Here is a 21,438-nt window from a genome sequence, read left to right as displayed (position 1 = left end):
CATATAGATTTAAAGGTATTCAACAATGGTTCATATGGGTATTATATTCATTACATTAGGTATCTAACAAAAAATTTTAAATGCCGTATGTCAACATCATGATTTAAGAATATAATAAAGTACCTCCATTTACCTGGTCCCCCCAAACCAGAAATTTGGGAGGCAGCTTAGCTATCCTTTCTCCTTCAACTCTCATAACCATTCATTATGTCCTTTCGATTTCAGCTCAAGAATCTACAGTTATAGTCTCCCCCTCCCTATTCTTGCTGTCACTATGTTAATTTAGGAGGGATTACTCCCTTCATGGACTATTATTGTGGTCTTTTTTCTGTCCCCTCCTCTCTAATCTTACAGTCTGTACCCTCTTCCACTGATGCCCAAAATGATCACCATTCCTGTAAGTAACTATGCAAAACATTCAGGTAGGAAGCACATTTTATTAAATTTGCAACTCTAATGTCTATAGCTGAGTATTGGGCACATAGTAGACACTCAAAAAAATGTTGGGTAAATGGAACTACGTTTCTCAAGTTCCCTTCCTCTGAGTGGTCAATCTCAAGAAAACAGAGGGCAGTGTGTGGTTTCAGTGAAGCCAAGAGTATATATTTCAAGATAGAAGAGAATAACAATATCTTGTATTATGAATGAGTCATGTAGAATTCTCAACTGTATTTACTCTAAGAATACTTTTGAGACCTGCGATCATCTGTTTGAATGCTCCCTGAAGAGAGATCATGTGGGAAATTTCTTTAAGATATTAGTGCCTGAAAAGATGAGAGTTTCTCTTAGGCAATTTATTTCAGGTTGCTAGGAAGCTCAGTCAAATGTATACTCAACTTTAATCATTGGTATAGGGTAGTGAATTTATATTCATTAATAAAAACTTTCAGTAATCAAAAATACTGATTTTTATTGGTCTAAATGTTCTTATATCTCCCAGTAATATTATTATTCTCAAAAAGGAAATATTGTAATGATCTAAATTCAAATCCTATACTATTCTCTGAGGTCCTCAACAGTAGTAATACTTAACAATACTAAGTATTAATTACATCTCAAAATTAAGTTGACTGGGCTACAGATATCCTTACATGTCCTCCTTTCTTATAGAAGTACCTTTCAAACTGAAAATTTTTATTCTATTTATGAATCCACCTATAGTTTATAATGAGAGTAGATTAAGAAGTTAAAGTAAAGGAAATCACATTTAGGATTTCCTTCAGTCTACGGAAGAGCGATGAGAAAGCTAATGCAACCAAATTTTTAAAAATAGTATATCTGGGGACTTCCCTGCTGGTCCAGTGAGTAAGACTCCACATTCCCAATGCAGGGGGCACGGGTTCGATCCCTGGTCGGGGAACTAAGGTCCCGCATGCCATCCGGTGTGGCCAAATAAAAAAGAAATAATAGTATATCTATTTCCAAAGCTAAAGATAAAAAACAACATTTCTGAACTTTTATAAACAAGCAAAGTGACTTAGTTAAGTCAAGAGTTAATTATTAGGTATAGGGATAAACAGTACTGTTATTCTCATATTGCCATTGCTATCAATAATAAATTGTTTAGTATGTACATTGTGTATACAAATTTTCTTTTTGTTTTTCTAAGAGCAGAGAAATCTCAGAAAGAAGGGAACTACTTTAAGGCAAAATTAAAAGGGGCAGAAATTGCAGCATTAAGTATACAAGAGAGGAACATTATGTAAAGATAGTACAAGTTGCAGGCTAAGATCAGATTTTAAATTAAAAAGGGGCTCAAGCAGTAGATATATTTCCCTAATACTAAATCATCAAAAATCAACTACATGATTTTAATTTTTTAAATTAAAATTAAATAAAACACTTCAAATCATAGAAATTCAGCTTCTTGTACCCTGAACTTATTATAATGGAAAAATGCAATCCATTATCCCTTTTATAGCAAGTGAATCATGCTATTCCTCCCCATTCCCTCCAGCCTTCCTATAACCTACAGTTCTGAGCTATCTAATAATATTAATGGACAGCTTAGGAGTTTTTGTTTCTTGATTTGTTTTAATGACACTAAGCATTCCAGTATAAAAAATTCACATAAAACTATTTCATTAAAACAATGCAGCAAAGTTTGTCTTTATACTTCAAGTTTTTATAAAATGGCTAAGACAGAAGATTATTTAAAATTACAGAATTCTGGAAACAGAGAAAGCCTTAGAGATCACTGTATAGCATACCCCTCTTTGTTTTGAAACCACCACCATTACCACTACCAAAAAAACAGAAAGTGAAGACTGTCTTACAAGAAAATATTTATTAACTTTTTTCTACCGTTATTTCACAACCTTAAATCCTAGACTTTAAATATACTTGGGTTGAGCCTAGAAATAAGAATTGTCAAACGAAATATTTGTTTCACTGATATTTTAAGGAGTCTTTATAAAGATATCTAATAGAGCTTAATGTTCCACAAAATAATTTGAATACGTTACGACTGGATAATATGCTCTTGAGTAAAGAAGGTGACATAACTCAAGTCACAATTGAACTTTAAAGTTCTAAGACACGAAGCCTCACATCAGCCTGAACCACTTCTAACTAACCAGTTTCCTAAATTTTTAAGGAAATGATAAAATGTCAAAAGATTCAAGTTAGAAATATAAAAAACAAGAATATTTATTTCACATTTCTCTGCTAATCTTGTAAGCCTACACTTTCCAGAACAATAAAAATACAGGGCCCACAGGAACTTTTAATCTAATTGTGACTTGATTCAAAATGTTGATTTCAGGGAATTCCCTGGTAATCCAGTGGTTAGGACCCTGTGCTTTCACTGCTGAGGTCCCAGGTTCAAACCCTGGCTGGGGAACTAGGATCCCACAAGCCACATGGTACGGCCAAAAAAAAAAAAAGTTTATTTCAATATTGTTATTACTGATGTCATTCAAATATCTTCAAGTTGACTTTAATTCTTTTAACTTTAAGAGACTAAAAAAACATACTTGTTAATTTGTACCCTACTGTCTCAGAGAATCTAGAACAAAAAACGTAACAGCTTCAATAACTTATTTTGTAGGAGGTCCAATCCTTAACTCCATAAAGGCTAGGGGAAAAAAAAACAATCAAATTCTTTACGTAATATGGGAAAAACGAGTTTGAACACGGTCTTTTTTTGTTTCTGTTTTTTTTTGGTTTTGGCCTCGCAGCAGTATGCGGGAATTTTAGTTCCCCGACCAGGGATTGAACTGGTGCCCCCTGCAGTGGAAGTGTGGAGTCTTAACCACTGGACTGCCAGGGAAGTAAGTCCCTGAACAGTATCTTTTTAAAAATTTTAAAACTGGTACAGTTTTTAGTTTATCAAGTTGAATTCTGATGATCATTTAGCATAAGGATCAAGTATCTCTCCCTCTGGTAACAACCATCTCATGTTACTTTAATGGCAAGGAAAAGAGAAGGAAGAAGGTAGAAATAAAGTCCCAAGAAAGCGAAACTGGCTCATGAATGGAGGGAAAACAGTATTATGAGCAAGATTTTAGGTAGAGGACTTCCCTGGGACACGGGTTCGAGCCCTAGTCTAGGAAGATCCCACATGCCACGGAGCAACTAAGCCTGTGCGCCGCAACTACTGAGCCTGTGCTCTAGGGCCCACGAGCCACAACTATTGAGCCCATGTGCCACAACTACTGAAGCCAGTGCGCCTAGAGCCTGTGCTCTGCAACAAGAGAAGCCACCGCAATGAGAAACCCGCGCGCCGCAACGAAAAGTAGCCCATGCTTGCCGCAACTAGAGAAAGCCTGCACGCAGCAACGAAGACCCAACACAGCCAAAAATAAATAAATAAATTTATTAAAAAAAAACAATTTTAGGTAGAACACACACACAAAAAGATTCATGACAGTAGCTCTGTATTTCTTTCATATTATTATACAGTACTTCACAATTATGACACTACTGAGCATACAAAGACAAACCAGAATCTATAATCTATTTTAGGTGGAAACTTTAAAGATTTTCTTTATTAACTACGAATGTACTGAACTATATTATGTAAAAGTTTAAGTGATAGGGTATAACATCCCCAAATTTATTTCCAACACTTATAAGTCCTCCATATTATACATGTTACAATATATATAAACTACAATATATGTAAACTCAACTAAATGAAGGGGAACATAAAAAACATGTGACTGTTGTAATCTCTGGATTTGGCAGACTTCTTTTGCAAAACATCTCTGAACTGTGTTTTACTTTTCAATTATAACACTGCACTGTTAACCATGCAATTTTATTTAATCACTTACTTTTAAAGCATTAAACCCAGAAACAGCTTTTTTTAAAAGGGCAAAATAATAAAATCAAACAAGGATACCTGATTTATGTCTAATGTCTTCCTTCAATACGTAGATGACTATAAAGTACACCCTTTATCTTCAACACTAAATGCATTGCCAGGATTGTGATTAATCATTTAAATAACCACAGCTGTGTTTACTTCAATGTGCAGGCCTCCAGATGTGTACTGGTAAAAAAAAATTACCATATTTTAAGAAGTCAAATTTGGAAATAACCAATAACAGATGCCTAATACATAAGTGTCTAGCAATTCTAAATTATCTGAGACTTTGCCCCCAAATTTGACTTTGTTCACATCTGCCAGTGAGAATTACATCTTTGACTAGCTTTAAATTTCACAAATCTGAGTTACCAAAGATCCCACATACTTCATCTAAGTATCACCTTGACATTTAAGTGTGAAAAATTGTTCTCTCTCAATGTTTTTAAAAGTACTTACTCTCCCCCACCCTCCAACATACCTTCTGAAATTTCTTCAAAGTATGAAGTATACCATTTTGGAGAAAAGTAAAGAGGAAATTCTATTTATACCAAATAGGGTTGCAAATGTTCTATTTTAAAGTGATTTTCAGGAGCATCAAACTCTCATTCATTCCTTAACAGTAAAGCTACTCTGAATATAAATAAACTAATCTCCAACAAAGTTGCTTCAAATAAAAAATGGGCATGTATATACAGAACATCACATGAAGAAGAATATAAAAGAAACAAAGGAAAGTTCAAAAAAGTTCTAAATTGTACATTCACCGCTATAGGTGAAACAGCAATAACTGCAAATAGCATCATTACACTGATAAATATGATAATAAAGCCACACTAAATCTAGTCATTCTGAGATAAATTTACACATGTTCCTGCTTAAGCTGTATAAAACAGATTAAAATTTTTTATAAAATTTCATTTCTGTAGGTTATCATGATACAAAAACATCTATATACCCTAGAAATCTAATGTCTATTCAGTGGCTAAGAAATCACTACTAGCATAGCACCACTGTACTATACTTATATTTTCGCCAACAAGGACCAAAAATGTCAGTGGGGTACTTCAGAGCAAACAACCAAAAGCAAGTGTTAAATGATGTTGCTACCAAACTATTGGTGAACTTTCAGTTGTTTGTGGTTCTGAGTCTGAAACAGAGGTCCAAAATGACTTACATAACCATTTATAATTTTTCTTACATTTTAAAAAAAGGAAGTTCAAACACAATCCTTTTCATCAATAATTAAACATATGTATACACACACACGTGTGCGTGTGCATATATTATTTATATATATCAGAATGATTCCACTACAAACATGCTGACTTTGGTTCTCTTGGTTGATTAGTGCTTTTATTTCTAATTCTATAAAATTCCTCAAAGCCATTAGTTATTCTAATCTTTTCCAAGCACTCATGCCCTACACTCATACTGATTCTCTCATTCTGATCCTCCACATTACTGAGGCAAGAGTATCCAATGTAGGACACTTTTCTGGTGGTGCAGTGGTTAAGAATCCGCCTGCCAATGCAGGGGACACAGGTTCGAGCCCTGGTCCGGGAAGATCTCACATTCCGCGGAGCAACTAAGCCCATGAGCCACAACTACTGAGCCTGCGCTCTAGAGCCCACGAGCCACAACTATTGAGCCCACGTGCCCCAACTACTGAAGCCAGTGCGCCTAGAGCCCGTGCTCCGCAACAAGAGAAGCCACTGCAATGAGAAGCCCGCGCACTGCAATGAAATGTAGCCCATGATTGCCGCAACTAGAGAAAGGCCGCGCACAGCAACCAAGACCCAACGCAGCCAAAAATAAATAAATTAATTTTTAAAAAAAGAAAAAAAAAGAGTATCCAATGTGAACTCAACCATCGGTCTTCCATTAATTATGCAAGTGCAAAATCACAATCCCTGATTCCTTACTATCAAAATAGCTGCCAAAGCTCCCTTGTTATTCTTGCATCACTCTTCCCTAATAACAACCTATTTCAGGCCCTTAGTCCTCACCTAAGCTATTTCAACAATTTGCTAATTAGCTTCCCTGACTTTCTATCCTTTCAAATTCTGCTGGGTTTTTTTCCTAAACTGCCTATTGCCTAAAGGAAACATACACATATCAAACAAACAAACAAAAAAACCCCCACTTCTCATCTACCTAAGGATCAAGTCCAAAGTGGTCATTTGGCTTAAAGCTTTCCATGATTAGGCCCCAAACTACCTGTGTAATTACAACTACTATTTCACAGCCAAATAAAATACACATACACATTGATCTTCCACCTCCAAGCATCTACTCCTCTTCCCTTTTTCTGGAAACCCCTTTCCTACACTTCTACCTTTTGAAAGCTCTGTTCAAATGTTGCTGCCTCATGCGGTACACAACTGGAAATAATTTCCCCTTCTTTTCAGCTGCTGTTGCACTTTACTATCAGTGGTTTAATCCCCACACCACCACCACCACCACCCGCACCCCCCCCCTTCCACTGGAAGGAAACCAAGTGAAATCTTACCCAGAAACCCAACAGAAAGATAGTCAAAAGCAAAGGTGTTCTGGTTTACTTGGGTGTGGGGAGAGAAAGGCTTAGAGTGCCCCCTCCTAGGATAAGCACTTGCAAAATACTAAAAAGCTCAAGTCTGGCATGAAAACTTACTGATCTCCATTGATGTTTATATCACTAAGTCCGAAGACAAATATCTACCTAAAGAGTCAAACTTGCCTCTGTGCAGCCTCTAGTTAACTTTGTCCTTGGTAAGTTATTTTGCTGAGCCCCAAGTATAAATCTGTCATAAGGCTGCTATGAGGATTACATAAGACAATGTACCTAAAGCACTTCGTACCGATAAATGGCAGCTAGAATCATTCTCGCTCTGCACCTTTCAGTGCCAGATGTATAGGAAGCACTCTACAAACATATATCGAATGAATAAATCATTTATGATGGGCTAATCACTCCAAGGAAACTTAAGGGGTGATGGAGGTAAAAAGAGAAACAGGTTGCAGAATAAAGATACCATTTCTACCAAGCATTACACCAATAACAGAGCACAAAACTGGAAAAAAGATATCTGGTAAATTTTTAATACTTCAGAAGTGTAAGTATAGTTTTTGAAACTTTTATTTTCCCCTCATTGTTTTCACTGTTCATATCTTTCAATGAGTTATGCTTAAAAACAACACTACTACATAACAATGAACACCATTTAAGTCACAATTGCTTAATGCTTCTTCATTCCATTGAACCAGTTAAATAACTAATCAAATAGTTTTTCAAAGTAGTTTTTACTGTTTAATATCCTGAGTCACACCTCTCACAACCCCCTGGCAAGCACTAGTATCTTGATTTGGGTGGGGGGGGGGGAGGTTCATTCCACTGTATCTCTATACCTCTTGTACATTTGTATACATCCTTAAACAATATATACTATTGTGTTATGTATCTTTATATTTTATATGAATAATCAAACTATTTTTTAAAGTACTTTTGGAAAAACTTTTGACAATGTTTTTTAATTTATAAGTTTTTAATATTAAAAAAATAAACAAATAACCCACAAGCTCAACAAGCTTAATTTTGGATACATCTAAAAATTACAAAATATTTGTTGAAAATGGTTCAAATTAAATAAATACCAAACATCATGCAAAATCCAAATCCCTAAGTAGATAAGGAGGGAGGAAAAAAAGGGGACTAGTGTTCACAGAATACCAACTTTGTGCCAAACTCTACGCTACACGCTTTACACATATATCATTCTTATGGACTGAATGTCTGTGTCCCCCAATCCTGAAATTCATATGAGGAAGTCCTAACCACCCTCAATGTTATGGTATTTGGAGATGGGGCCTTTGGAAGGTAATTAGTGTTGCATGAAGTCATGAGGGTAGAGTCCTCATAATGAGATTAGTGTTGTTATAGGAAGGGAATCCAGAGAGCTCTCTTTCTCCACCTTGTGAGGACATGGTGAGAGGCAATAGTCTGCAAACCAGGAAGAGAACCCTCACCAGGTACTGAACAGGCTAACACCTTCATCTTGGACTTCCCAAACTACAAATTGTGAGAAAATAAATTTCTATTGTTTAAGCCACTCAGTCTATGGTATTTTGTTATGGCAGCTCAAACAGACTAATACAATCATACAATCCTTACATGACTCTAATTATTATCAACAAATTACATGAAGGAACTGAGGATTAAGAAGGTAACAATTAAAGGAAAAACGCAAAGGTCAATCCTGCTCAAAGAAATCAATCCAAATCAAAATGATGCGATTCCATTTTCATCCCTCAGGTTTGTAATGACTAAAATGTTTAATATGGAGTGCAGGTAAAAGGTGAACTGTAGATGGAAATTTGTGTAACCCTTGTAAAAGGTAATTTGAGAATATGTCAAAATTCAAAATGCACCCGGTCCTGAATGAGGTGTCAGAGCCCAAGCAGAGCCAGGAAGGCATTCCTGTGGAGGGGCAGTGTTGTGTGGTTGGTGTGTCATAGCCAGGACAGAGTGAAGAAACCATCCAATGCTGGAGTAAGGAGGAGTGACAGTGGCCTAGCATAAAATGTTGAAGCCCAAGTGAGATAAGGAGGGGATCTGTGGGTGTAGGGGACAACAAACATTGGTTAGGGAGGAGGATGACCTAATAGACAATGACCCAATATTTACAATAATGGGAGCCAGGTTTCTCACTGCTGGGGAAGAAAGTTACAAATGTGGAAAGGGAAAAAACTAGAATGAGCCCTGTGGTGCTGAACTGTAAATTAGAGATTATCTATGTGAACTCATGGTTTTATACAAACACATACATAAATAGATGTAAAAGTGTATACATGTACATACATTTGTCTATTTCCTAGTTCCTTCCATTGAGAGCATCCCGAAAGCCATTAGCACAACTGGAGGTAAGATCTTACCTTCCAAATATCATTCTCCACTGAAAGCTATGCACCTTAAAGGAATGGCTGATTCCAGGACTGGAACAGGAAAAGTGTAAGATTAGCTTGGAATACCTTCTTGTGTCAGAATGCTAGGAAACGCACAAAGAATGATGGTGACATGTCAAAAGGTCACAGAAGACAGCTTGATGGGACTCCCCATGTACAAATTGGGACAATCTGAATATCAAAATAAATAATAGCAACAAATTATAACCCATCGAATGAGAATTCATGAGTCTATATTGATATACATAAATGAATAAATTGAAAGTTTGATAATGAATGGAAAACTGTAGTTACACAGTTTCAAAGTCCCTCCTAGTAAAATATCTGTTAATTACAAAAGGAAAATCAGTAATCTAACAATGGAAAAGTCTCAAAGACACTACCTTAATAAAGTTACCATCATCAGCAATGGAATAAATGAGAATCATGTTTCACCTGACAGGATGCAATGGGAACACAGCATCACTACTATGATATTCCCGCCAAGGTGCAGAACCTAAATCGAATCAGATATAAACGTGAGCCAAATCCAAGTTGAGAAACATTCTATAACTGGCCTGCAACCTTCAAAAGTGTCAAAATCACAAAAGTCAAAGACAAACAGAGACCTGCTCTAGACTGAAGAAGACTAGAGATATGACAACTGAATGTAATCCATGATTCTTAATCAAGACATTAAGACAACTGGAGAAACCTGAAAAGGACCTATGGATTAAATGATAGTAATATATCCGTGTGTTAATTTCCAATTTCGATGGTTGTACTGAGGTTATGTCTTTGTAGTAAATACACATTAAAATATCTAGGGGTGATGAACATCAGGCTGGCTCATGGAAAAAAAGGTTGTTTGTATTGTACTTTCAATTATTCTGTAAGTCTGTAATTATTTCAAAATAAAAATTATATTAAAAAATTAAAATGAACCTGCCAATTTGATCTGGCAATTTCCTAAGAATTTATCTTATAAATAAGAAAAACAAAGATGTAAGAATATTCGCTGCAACATATTCTGTAACAGAAAAAAAACAAAACATAAAAACAAGCAAACAAAAAACCTAAAACCACCTAGATATCAATACATATTTATAGATTATCTATTGTGCATACAATGGACTAGTAGAACACAACTATTAAAAAGCATGAGGTAGATGTTTATATTAATGTGAACATACGTCTAAGATATATAATGTAAAAAGTAGAAAAACTGTATGTGTAACATGATCCTTTGTGAGGATATATACAAACACACACAAATAAATATATATATGTGTACATAAATTCAGGAAGGACACTGAAAGAACTGTTTAACAGTGATTATACTGGAGCATAAGAAATGTTTCGGGGGAAAATTGACAAGAAACAGTGCTTTCACTTTTTAATTTATACCTTCTTATAGGTTTAAATTTTAAATAAGCAGTTACTTGTAAAATTATCCTATCTATTTTGCTGCAAAAATATTTTAAAGGATTTAAGTAACTAGTACAAGTCGACAAATTAAAAACTGATGCACAATGAGATATCATTACACCTATCAGAATGTCTAAAATTAAAATGACCATGTGTTGACAAAGACGTAGAGTAACTAGAACCCTCATACACTGCTGGTGGGAATGTAAAATGTATAACTACACTGGAAACAGCTTGGCAGTTTCTTAAAGTGAACATAAACCTACTGTACCACTCAGTCATTTCACTACAAGGTGCTAAACCAAGAGAAATGAAAGCATATGTTCACACAAAGACTTCTACATGAATATTCATAGCAGTTTTATTTGTAAGGGAAAAAAAAAAACGGGTAATTGGAAAAAAACAGGAAATGACCTAAATGTTCATCTGAAAGTGAAAGAATAAACAAATTGTGGTATATCCATGTAGTGGAATTCTTCTCAGAGAGAGAAAGGAACAAGCTATTGATAAATGCATCAACATGGATGAATCTCCAAATAATGATGCTGGGTGCAAGATGCCTGAGGAAAAAAAAAAGATCCTGTCTGATTCCATTTATATAAAATTCTGGAAAACGCAAATTAATCTATCATGTCAAAAGGAGATCAGTGATTTTCTAGGGATGGGAAGGGATGTAGAGAGGACTGACAGGGAGAGATTATTATAAAGGGACACCAGTGAACTTTTGGGGGTGATGGATATGTTTGTTACCTTTTTGGTGGTAATGACTTCTCTGTTGTATTCATATTCTACAACATATAAAATTGTGAATTTTGAGGGAAAAAAAAAGTTGATGGATGGTGGATTTTGAACCTAGGTCTGATCCTAGATTCATCATGCTTATTCTATCCTGGAGCTCAAAAATTTTCTTCTTGCATATGACTACCATGAATGGACATCGAATAGGCACTTTATCATTCATTATATTTATCGTTTTTCTTAAAAGATCTTAGTAACATGAATTCTTCATTTCTTGCTACCACCATGCAACTAATTTAAATATGTGACATTATTATTTATTTATGTGTCCACTATATTACATTTAATAACTGAAAACACCAAAGCCCCTTTGGTTCTAAGTAAACTGACTAGTACAGTATCTGACATAGTCAGCATTAATTGTATCTACCTTCTACATTTAAGATTCCAAGGAACTCTTTTGTTGAGGATTTAGTCCCGTTGGTATCCAATGTTCACATAAATATTTCTCAGTGGAATTTTTCACAGGACAATTCTTCCTTGTGCAGGACTGGTCTATGCATAGCAAGTATTTAAAATCCTTGACCTTTACTCACTATATGCTGGCAGTTATTTTACTTTCTCACTTGACAAGTGAATGCGATATCCAAAAATACTCCCTTGGTTAAAAACCAATATAAGATGTCCTACTTTGTTAGGCACAGGCGAGAGTACCTCAGTTATTCCAGAATGCTAGCAGCATTAGGGAACCACCAGCCTGCTTCAGATAACACAGCAGTTCCAGTGATTATAGAAAAATTATAAACTACTTAGTATAATAGTATTCTCTTGTAAACACCATTGCTTCTGAAGGCAAACTCAGGTCCATTTTAAATATTCTTTCCCTCAAAAAAAGGAAAGAAATCTCTCAATTCTGGCATAGGAAGAACAGAATAAAAGAAATTAAAGGCCCACTTGTTCTTCCCATTTTCACTCTCATCCACTTCTAATTGTAAGAGAAATGAGATAAATGAAAATATTTTAATACCTTTTCAATATATGTCTGATTTGAAAAATTGTTTGAAGTTTCAAATAAATTATAGAGTATTTCAGTTTTAGGCCCCACCCTACTACTATTAACCTAGCTGTATGATCTTGACAAGTTCTAGCTTCTCAAGACTTTTAAGTTGCTTTCCAGTTCTAAAATTTTAACCATGCCAAGCCTCCAAAATTATATTAAATCATTCCCAAAACGTTGAATGTCTTCCAATAAATCTGATACTCAATCAGTTTAAATAGTCAAGAAGTTGCAGAATTCACAAAGATCCTAAACATGATTTTCAACAGTTTCTACTTAATGACCAGATCACACGCCCACCAATTAGAATCGTGAGGAACTGCCAATGTAACACAGATCCACAGTCCAAATGATAAAAAAGGAGCATTTGTTTCTTTGCACCTTCAGAAAATCACCCCACCTTACACCTCACACTGAAGAAGAGCTATTCAGAAGAAACAATGAAGTCTCCATGAAAACACATTATCTTAGTTTCCTTTTCAAAACAGAAATTCCCCTTCCTTATAATGACTGAATTGACATCTTACCAAACAAGTTCTTATCAGGAATGAGATGTAGCAACAACACCCTCAAAAAATATACAATTCTTTAGTCAAACCAGGGATACATAATTTCAGTAATGCTTTCATGTAACAGGCTCTTAACTGCAAGCTACCCTAGACAATGGACATCATCCACTTTCTGGAGCACAGAGACCCAATGGGCCACTGAAAGTAAGACCTCCTCTAGATTGAACAGATGATTACAGGCAATTTTAAGTTGTATCTACTGGTGAGTTTGTCAATGGCATATTTACCATAAAGACAACCACAAGAAAAAGAATCTCCAAAGAAGGCAAAGGACTTGGTAATTCAGGGCACTAATAACTGATCTGAAAACTCAAATACTGAAAGATTCAAAACAGGCCAGTTTCAAAGTACTGCTTCTCCAACTTTACCTGTCTGAATTAAAAACCAGAGAAGAAACACACAAAAACCTGAACAAGCAAAGGCATTTCAAATGTTACTGCTGATTCTAAACAGAAAATTTCCTGAATGAATGAGATTCTACATATTCAAACCTGAAGATGACAGATTTTCTGTAAGGTGACCAATAAATGGTGAGTTACTTATGCTAATAAACCAGCCTGTTGTGGGAGGCCTGTCTTCAGAAAAAATATTCTTTGCTTTTCCTTTTAACTTTAATGAGATTTTTTTTTTTTTTTTTTTACTATGTAACTGCCAACATTTTGAACAAATTGATGCTCCCAACATAAACTTAGTACAAGAATTACATATTCTGCAAAAGCTGATGAAATGGGGGGGCTTCCCTGGTGGCGCAGTGGTTGAGAGTCTGCCTGCCAATGCAGGGGACACGGGTTCGAGCCCTGGTCTGGGAAGATCCCACATGCCGCGGAGCAACTGGGCCCGTGAGCCACAATTACTGAGCCTGCGCGTCTGGAGCCTGTGCTCCGCAACAAGACAGGCCGCGATAGTGAGAGGCCCGCGCACCGCGATGAAGAGTGGCCCCCGCCTGCCGCAACTAGAGAAAGCCCTCGCACAGAAACGAAGACCCAACACAGCCAAAAATAAATAAATAAATAAATAAAAAATAAAAAAAAAAAAAGCTGATGAAATGAAAGTTGCTGAAACATTGTGTGTATCATCAGGCCCAGTTATCTTTAGACCCTTTTTAAGCAGTCAATTCTCGACTACTTACTTTAAACACAGGTTCACTCATTCGACAAGCATTTACTGACCATCTACCATGTGCCAGGCACTTTGCTAAACGTTACGGATTCAGGTTAAAGTTTGCTTGGGTTGGGGACTCAGAAAGACCTATCAGATCCTGACGACCACTTAATGGCAAGCTTTTAAAATTCCTGAGCCTCAGTTTCATCAGAGATGTGATAATTAGACTAATGTAGATAAAGTGCCTAACATGGTATCTTGTATATGATAAACGATAAATGCTAACTATATCAAATATGAAGTTTGTGTTAGTAGCAGATCCTGATCTCAATAAGCCAGTTTTTTACTACATAGCTCACTGTTGGAGGATTATGAAGCAACTTGCAAGTGAGATCAAGAAAACATGTCTGCACAGATAAATCCACTACCAAAACAAAAAACAATCCCCACAATACATAATGAATTAAAGGTTCATAATGAATTAAATGAATTTATTTCCAGAACTGAAAATAAATGTGCTTTGGGTTAGTTTACGAGTTTGTGTAGTATGTGCTCCAAGGTCTTCTTCCACTAAACAACCCAGTACACTATAAATAAAAATAACAAATGTTACAGCTTTGTGGTTTTATGCACAGTAGGATCATGAGGGAGTACAACTTAGGACCATTTTGGTGAAGCAGTAACTATTTACTGTAACAGATTTGTAACCATTAACCACAATTCTCTTCCTACACCTTCAGAAAGGTCACCCAATAGTAACCTCCTTTTCTTAGAAGATATTTACCTTACGCATAGCAATTAGTTGATAAAACCAACAATTCTGAAGCCCTGATTGGCAACAAGGATCTAACAAACAGAAGCAGTACAGCTACAGAGTTTAAGAGCGCTAGTGTCAACTGGGCCAGGTGTCCATCATTTCTAGCCAGTTACGTGACACTGGGCAAGTTTCTTAACTGTTCAAGCTTCAATTTCTTTATCTGAAAAATGTAAATACCAGTTCCTACTTACTAGGCTTGTGAAAATGAATTAAGTTAATAGAAGCAAAATACTCAGACAAGCAACCACCCAAACAATGTTAGCTATTTGCTGTTACCTACAATGAGAAAACTGAAGTTCCTCTTGGTAACCATGAAGCTAATAAAAATGTAGACGTTTTAGGGTCTTATAAATCCTTAAACTTATGTTAGTTCGAAGTTAAGTGATCAAAAATTAATGAGGAACAAGACGAAGGCAATAACGGGTATTAAGCACTAACACCTGATCCTCCCATTCTACTTAACAGGCTTCATATGTTAAGTCCTAAATGTAAGCAGCATTGACCTAACTAGATACAACAATTTAATTCTGGAAGGATTCAAGGCAAAGGAAGACTGCTAAAACAAATAATAATAATAATAACGATAACAATAAATAAAGGGAAAAGAGATTATGTAGACATGAACGAGGTGGCGGTAACCGGGCTTAAGAGGAAAAGGCCCCACCATCCCGGACACCGGGCTAGGGAACCAGGGTCCCCGTGGCTCCTCCCAGTGAGGAAGCAGAAGGCATTTAGCCTCACCGCTGAGGTGAGTCCCACCGTGACACCTCGACCCGAAGTCGGTCGTGGAGGGTCGCGCGTGCAGAGCCTTGAGAGCCAGCAGCGGGGGTCCAGACTTCCCGCGGGTGCCTCCCGGCCGAGAGCCCTTCCACCCGCGCCGCCTCCACTCGGAGGCCTTAGTCACTGTCCGCGCGGCCCAGAGGCCGCGGGCCAGCCGGTTACCTTCTGCAGGGAACTCCTCGAACTCGTCGTCTTCCTCCAGCAGACCCAAGTCTACCGGCTGTTTTTTCTCTGACATCGCGACCCTCCGCGGCCAAAACCTCTCAGTCCAGTAAGAAAGTTGGACCTCTCACTCGGCTTCACCACAGCCGCCACAGCCGTTACCGCCTCCAAGGCCGGCTCTATCATAGAGACGCGGGAGAAGAGCAACCGGATAGCGCGAGGGATGCTGGGATACTGGAGGTCCGCCCAGCGCTTCCTGCGGGTTTAGGAGCCCTTTAGAGTTAGCAAGGTGGATTACTTTGTGCGTATACCGTCTTACCCGGACTCTCTGACTTGACAAACTGAGAACAGGGTAGGTTTCCGTGACTGGAAAAGACTCATAATGTGTGGGAAAAAAAAACCACCTTTACTTGGTTTAGGCTGAGGGATGAAGTATCGGCTAAAGTTCGTTAAAAGCCTGCCAAGTGCCAGGCCCTTAAATTAGATTAGCTCCACCCTTAAACCAATTCCCTAAACATGGTGTTAAGTGTCTCCACATCACAGGAAATTCAGGTTCAGAAAGAAATAATCTACGTCACTGAGGTAGTGCTAGACAACCCAAAAGCAGATTTGTTTGCCTGACTTTAATCTCCAAGCTTTTCCGTTGTTCAGTGTTCTTCTGTCTTGCGGTTAAGCTGTGGTAAATAACCTGTTAAACATTGTGCTGCGTGTGTGTGTGTAATAACTAGTTTACAGGTTATTATAATACTGTGTAAAACTCGATATATGTGACATTTTATGGTGTTCATAATAAGTCATTTTGAATATAGTTGTGAACTACATAAAACTTGATATGGTATATGTATATGTAGTATAATAGAGGAATAGTGTATAATATATAGATACATAATTGGGTATTGTAAATTTTGATACATATGTTTGTGTATTTAAATCCCATTCCTTCATTCAGCAACATTAACTTATATCATGTACTAGGCACTGTGCTGAAAATCAAACATGTATAGACAAAGGCCTTCCTTCAAGGAGTTCATATTCCACTCAGAGACATGTAAACAGATAAATCACAATGAAACATAGTAATACATTTGAATCTCTATTTTAAAATAAAATTATCTGAGAAATGAACAGAGTGTATGGGCATACAGAGAATGGAGAACCTAAATAAGAGCACAAATTTGGACCAGAATTTGGGAACCTATAATTAGATGTAAATTTTTAAAAATAAGATGGTTCTTCTAGTACTATTTTGACTTGTATTAATTACTGAAAACATTAGCTGTCTTCAAATTAAGTTCAAAGTATGTGTAATTTGGCATGTTATATAAGTAAATACCAAATTAATGAAAGAAAAGATGAGAAAGATCTAAAATTGGAAGTAAATATAGACAGTGAGATCTCTTAGAGTTTCATACTATCTATTATGCCCTCTATTGTACATATTACATATGCCACTGGCAACCCACACACCAAGGTAAAGTTTTGGGCAGTTTGATTAGGCAGCAAAGAATAAAAAACAAATCACAGATCTGAGACAGCCATTTTGTGCAGCGATAAAAGATTTTCCCAAGGACATATCTGAAGAGACAGAAACATTAATGACTACTAGGAGATGGATAAGGGGTGATTTGGGACTAACTGCTGATAGGTGGAAGGTTTCTTTGTGGAGTGATAAAAATCCTCTGGAACTGGATAGTGATGATGGTTGCAAAACATAGTGAATATACTAAAAGCCACCGAAGTGTACACTTCAAAATGGTTAATTTTATGTTACATGAAGTATGTATGTCTCAATTTTTGAAGTGCTATAAAATTTTTGACCAAGACGTCAAGAATTTCAAATTCTAGTTCCTGGGCCTATTATATAATCTGATATATGATGACATTTGTATTAATTCTTAGCAAAAGAACAAAATCAGTGGCAGTATAATGATTTTCCCCTAAAACTGAATATATTCAATTTAAAGGAATAATTTTAACATATTACTGACCCGGGGATTTTTGTAGAGACTAACACCTGTGGCCAGCAATTTGTTATGTAAGTGAATATTGAAACACCCGTGTTTGAGTAAATATCAACAACTTTTTTTGCACTTAATGTATTTATTTGAAACTTTGAACATGTCTTACTAAAGCATTCTAATATTTCGTTAGAGCGTGATAGGCAGTATAGCAGGCACCTCTGTGCAGGGGAACAGAACATCTATTACCAACATACTGTGTTTCACTGCACTTTCCCCTGGAAGAGCAGACTCTACACTTCCTGGCGGCATTTTTTTTTTTTTTAGTCCTGTGGGTGTTATTTCCTCTAGAATATGTTCTTTTATTTTATTTGATAGTCAACAAGGTGGATCTTTGCAGGGGACTCTTTTAGAAATGCCACAAGAAGGACCAGGTGCGGGACTACCACTACATTCACCAGAATGGTCAGTTACCCATTCTCTAGCTATTGCTAACAAAAATTGCTTGTAAGTCATTTTATTCTGTGCACTAAGGCTACAATAAATTTTAAATGCATTGAATAAACTGCAATTACCCAAATAGAAAACCACTTTTTTATACCATTTTCGAGTTTTCCAGAGGATATTGAAGTTTGCCAGATATTGATCGGATCGATTAACTCCTTTCATATATTTATTATACTCTAATATGCAAGTAGGCTTAGTTATCTGACGGCCAGTCCTCCTCTCTTCCTTTCCTGTAGATGCTATGGAGGCATCATGAATAGTTGTCACCATGCGGACTAGCCTCTTGTCTTTCCTTATGAGAAGAATCACTTCTCCCTTCCGTAAGAATGTCACTTCTCCCCTCTGTAGATTTTTAGATTTCTCCTTTAATTGGTTTGGTAGACCACAATTCTCTCTTATAGTCCCACAAACTCTGGTTTTATTTTTCAACAATATTTCAGATGTGGACACACTGTTGTAATGATTGGTAAATATGGTGCCATGAACCAAGATAAGGTTGTAGGACCGATAATACTGTTTCTTGCAGTTTCTTTCCTTCACCCATGTAAATCTCAAGGTTGCATATATATTTGCAGTTTCGCTAACCATCCTGACCAAAATTCCATATTTTTCAAGTTTTCCAGGATTATAGGTTTTGAATCTGAGTCATCTTCTCCACTTTATCATTGCCTCCTCAAGTGATAGCTCTTGTTTGGGTATATAGATAGATTGAAATTTTGGTAGAAAATAATCCAGAAGAGGTTTAACATTTGAAATTCTGTCTGTAGGAAGTGGAGTTTCTGAGTTATAGTTAAAGTGAAGCAATGTCATTATTTATTTGAACCTTCGCCTCATCATAATCTTTGGAAAGATAAGTGTTTAAAGTAAGGGATCAGTCGACCAATATTCTTTCCAGTGTCACTTCCTTATTTGTCCCATCAAAATTATTAATCCAAGAAACTTCTTCATGTCACTGTTGGTTACATCAGTCCATTTTAAAGCCTTATCATACTTTTTATATGATTTTTTTATGCTGTTGGTGATACAAGTTTGTCTGAGAAGCGACCAACTCGAAAAAGTCATTACTAAAAATTAATTCTGTTATTTCACTAACACTTTGCGGGTTATTACATTCAGTAGTTACACCTGACACACCTGTAAGATCTTCTAATTTTCATGAAATGTTGTCTTCAATCCACTCTTCTGTAGAAGCAAAGGAGCATTCTCCAGCACTGTGAGTTTCATTTTCACTCGCCATATCAAAATCAATCACTAAGTTTTTTGTCTTTTTGTGGGTCTAATATTCACATCATCTGAATCAGAACTATATTCTGAAAAACTGTCATCTTCTGAGACACTAGTATATATGTTGCTCGGACAATCAGAGAAAGTATCTGCATAAAGTACACTGAAAAATTCTTCTTCACTCAAAATTTCATGATGCATCATTTTTGAAAATTTTACGGTAATGAACTTCTGTTTATAACATACACAAGGTTGGAACAAAAACCTAATGGAGCAAAATATGAATGATAATAACATAAGTTGTATAATGAACCCATGATCAATTTTAAGCTTTAACAACTTCACAGGGTGATGTTAATTGTATCACTCTCTAAAAACGTATTGATACGTGTCTGGTCAGTAACATTCGGGTAACAAAAGACGTATTAATATGTCTTTGGTCAATAAATTGTTAAAAAACAACCTTATGTTAAATCCCCAATTAAAAAAAAATTACTGATTCGTTAAATCCAGAATGCTGGAACCACTGAAATAACTTCTCATTTTAATCATCGTGACACATGGCACAATGAACAACTCATTTTAATGGTCATGGCACATGGAAAAACTTTGGAAAATGGTAGCTATTAAAGTGTAAGCAGCATTATTACTTAGTTAAATTAAGCACATAAGAATATGTATTTGATGGACCAACATATAAATCCAAACTCAATCCAAACCCCTACTAAACAGGGGTTTAGGCAAATCACTTAATTTCTCTGAAGTACATTTTAAATATCTCAGATCCTGCATACCAGCCCTCCTAAAAGTCTCTGAACGTGGGTTTTGTTTCTTAGATGGTATCTTGGTGAGACTTTGCAAGGAAGTCAAGCCCTCCACAAGTTAATAATGATGATAATAATAACAACAATGATAATAATAATACAGTAATAATAGGTAATATGTATTTAGTGTTTACTTTGTATGAGGTACTGTGCCAAGCCCCTTCTGTGTATTTCCTTACTGAATCTTCCTCACAACAGCCCTATTAAGTGAGAACCAAAAAATCCATTTTATACTTAAGGGTACTGAGGCACAGAGAAGTTGTGATGTGGCCAGAGTCACAGTGCTAAGAAGTGGTGGAGCTATTAGATCCTAAGGGCTCTCTTAAAGGATAAGAAACAAACCATATCAATGTGTGAAGAGGCAGACAGTTGACACAGAATGCCTGGAATCATTTCTTTCTAACCCTACTAAACATACACACATGCAGGAAAATGGCAAAAACACATAAATGTAGATAGACATGCAGAGGGCAAAGCCGTAGAATGAAGAAGAAAACAACCTTAGGATTGACTCAGCTCTCTGGAGGGGAAAACCTCTACAACTCTAGTGAGAAGCATTGTAGTTAAAACTATGCCTTTACCTACATATCAGGTCATATCTATAATTAGTTGATTACATTTGGCTTCACAGGAAATCAAGTTAGAAGCAGATTTTATAGTAGGTGATTCCATTTGTCTCAAGCAAATGAAACCTAAAAGTTCCATTCGGGATCCACATGGTATAAGTTAAATCACAAATACCTGAATCCTTAAGTTTGCTGTGGAGTTGACCATTCAGTAACTAGGCAGAATGGATCAATAAGACTGACCGTTCTATATCTATCTTTGTCCAGGTGAGGGATTGTTAAATGGCTGATATCTGAAGGACCGATTTTAAAGGCACTTTCCTTTTGACTTTAGGAAGGAACAGCTAATTGGCCGGCCATGAAGAACTGAGGAAGCAGACCTACACCTCAAGTCTCTATGATGTCTTTTCAAGGTATGTAAAAAGCTTTGGCTCTACCTGAGTTCAAACTCAGGCTCTGCTACTTACCAGTTGAGGGG

General features: G+C 36.4%; 2 protein-coding genes across 19 annotated transcripts in view; one reads left to right on the top strand and one right to left on the bottom strand.

Annotated features, from left to right (window-relative positions):
* The window catches only part of SEM1 (SEM1 26S proteasome subunit), a 306,555-nt gene extending 290,462 nt beyond the window's left edge, over positions 1 to 16,093 (bottom strand). For all 7 annotated transcript variants that reach the window (XR_014246522.1, XM_082398705.1, XM_082398702.1 and 4 more), the window contains exon 1: positions 15,882 to 16,093. Coding sequence is in view for 6 of the 7 variants with exons in the window: in XM_082398705.1 (XP_082254831.1) it covers positions 15,882 to 15,957 (76 nt within the window). In the remaining variant the exon portion in view is untranslated. The remainder of the gene's footprint in view (positions 1 to 15,881) is intronic.
* A 68-nt stretch (positions 16,094 to 16,161) lies between these two features.
* LOC309631742 (uncharacterized protein) overlaps positions 16,162 to 21,438 on the top strand; it is a 240,627-nt gene continuing 235,350 nt past the window's right edge. For 6 of the 12 annotated variants that reach the window (XR_014246450.1, XR_014246451.1, XM_082398628.1 and 3 more), the window contains exon 1: positions 16,253 to 21,373. The gene's annotated coding sequence lies outside the window, so the exon portion shown is untranslated. The other 6 variants (XR_014246452.1, XM_082398626.1, XM_082398625.1 and 3 more) reach the window with 4 other exon arrangements.

The sequence above is a fragment of the Balaenoptera borealis genome, assembly GCF_965194805.1.
Source record: "Balaenoptera borealis genome assembly, chromosome: 7".
Classification (NCBI taxonomy): domain Eukaryota; kingdom Metazoa; phylum Chordata; class Mammalia; order Artiodactyla; family Balaenopteridae; genus Balaenoptera; species Balaenoptera borealis.
This window is presented reverse-complemented; position numbering and strand designations above follow the sequence as displayed.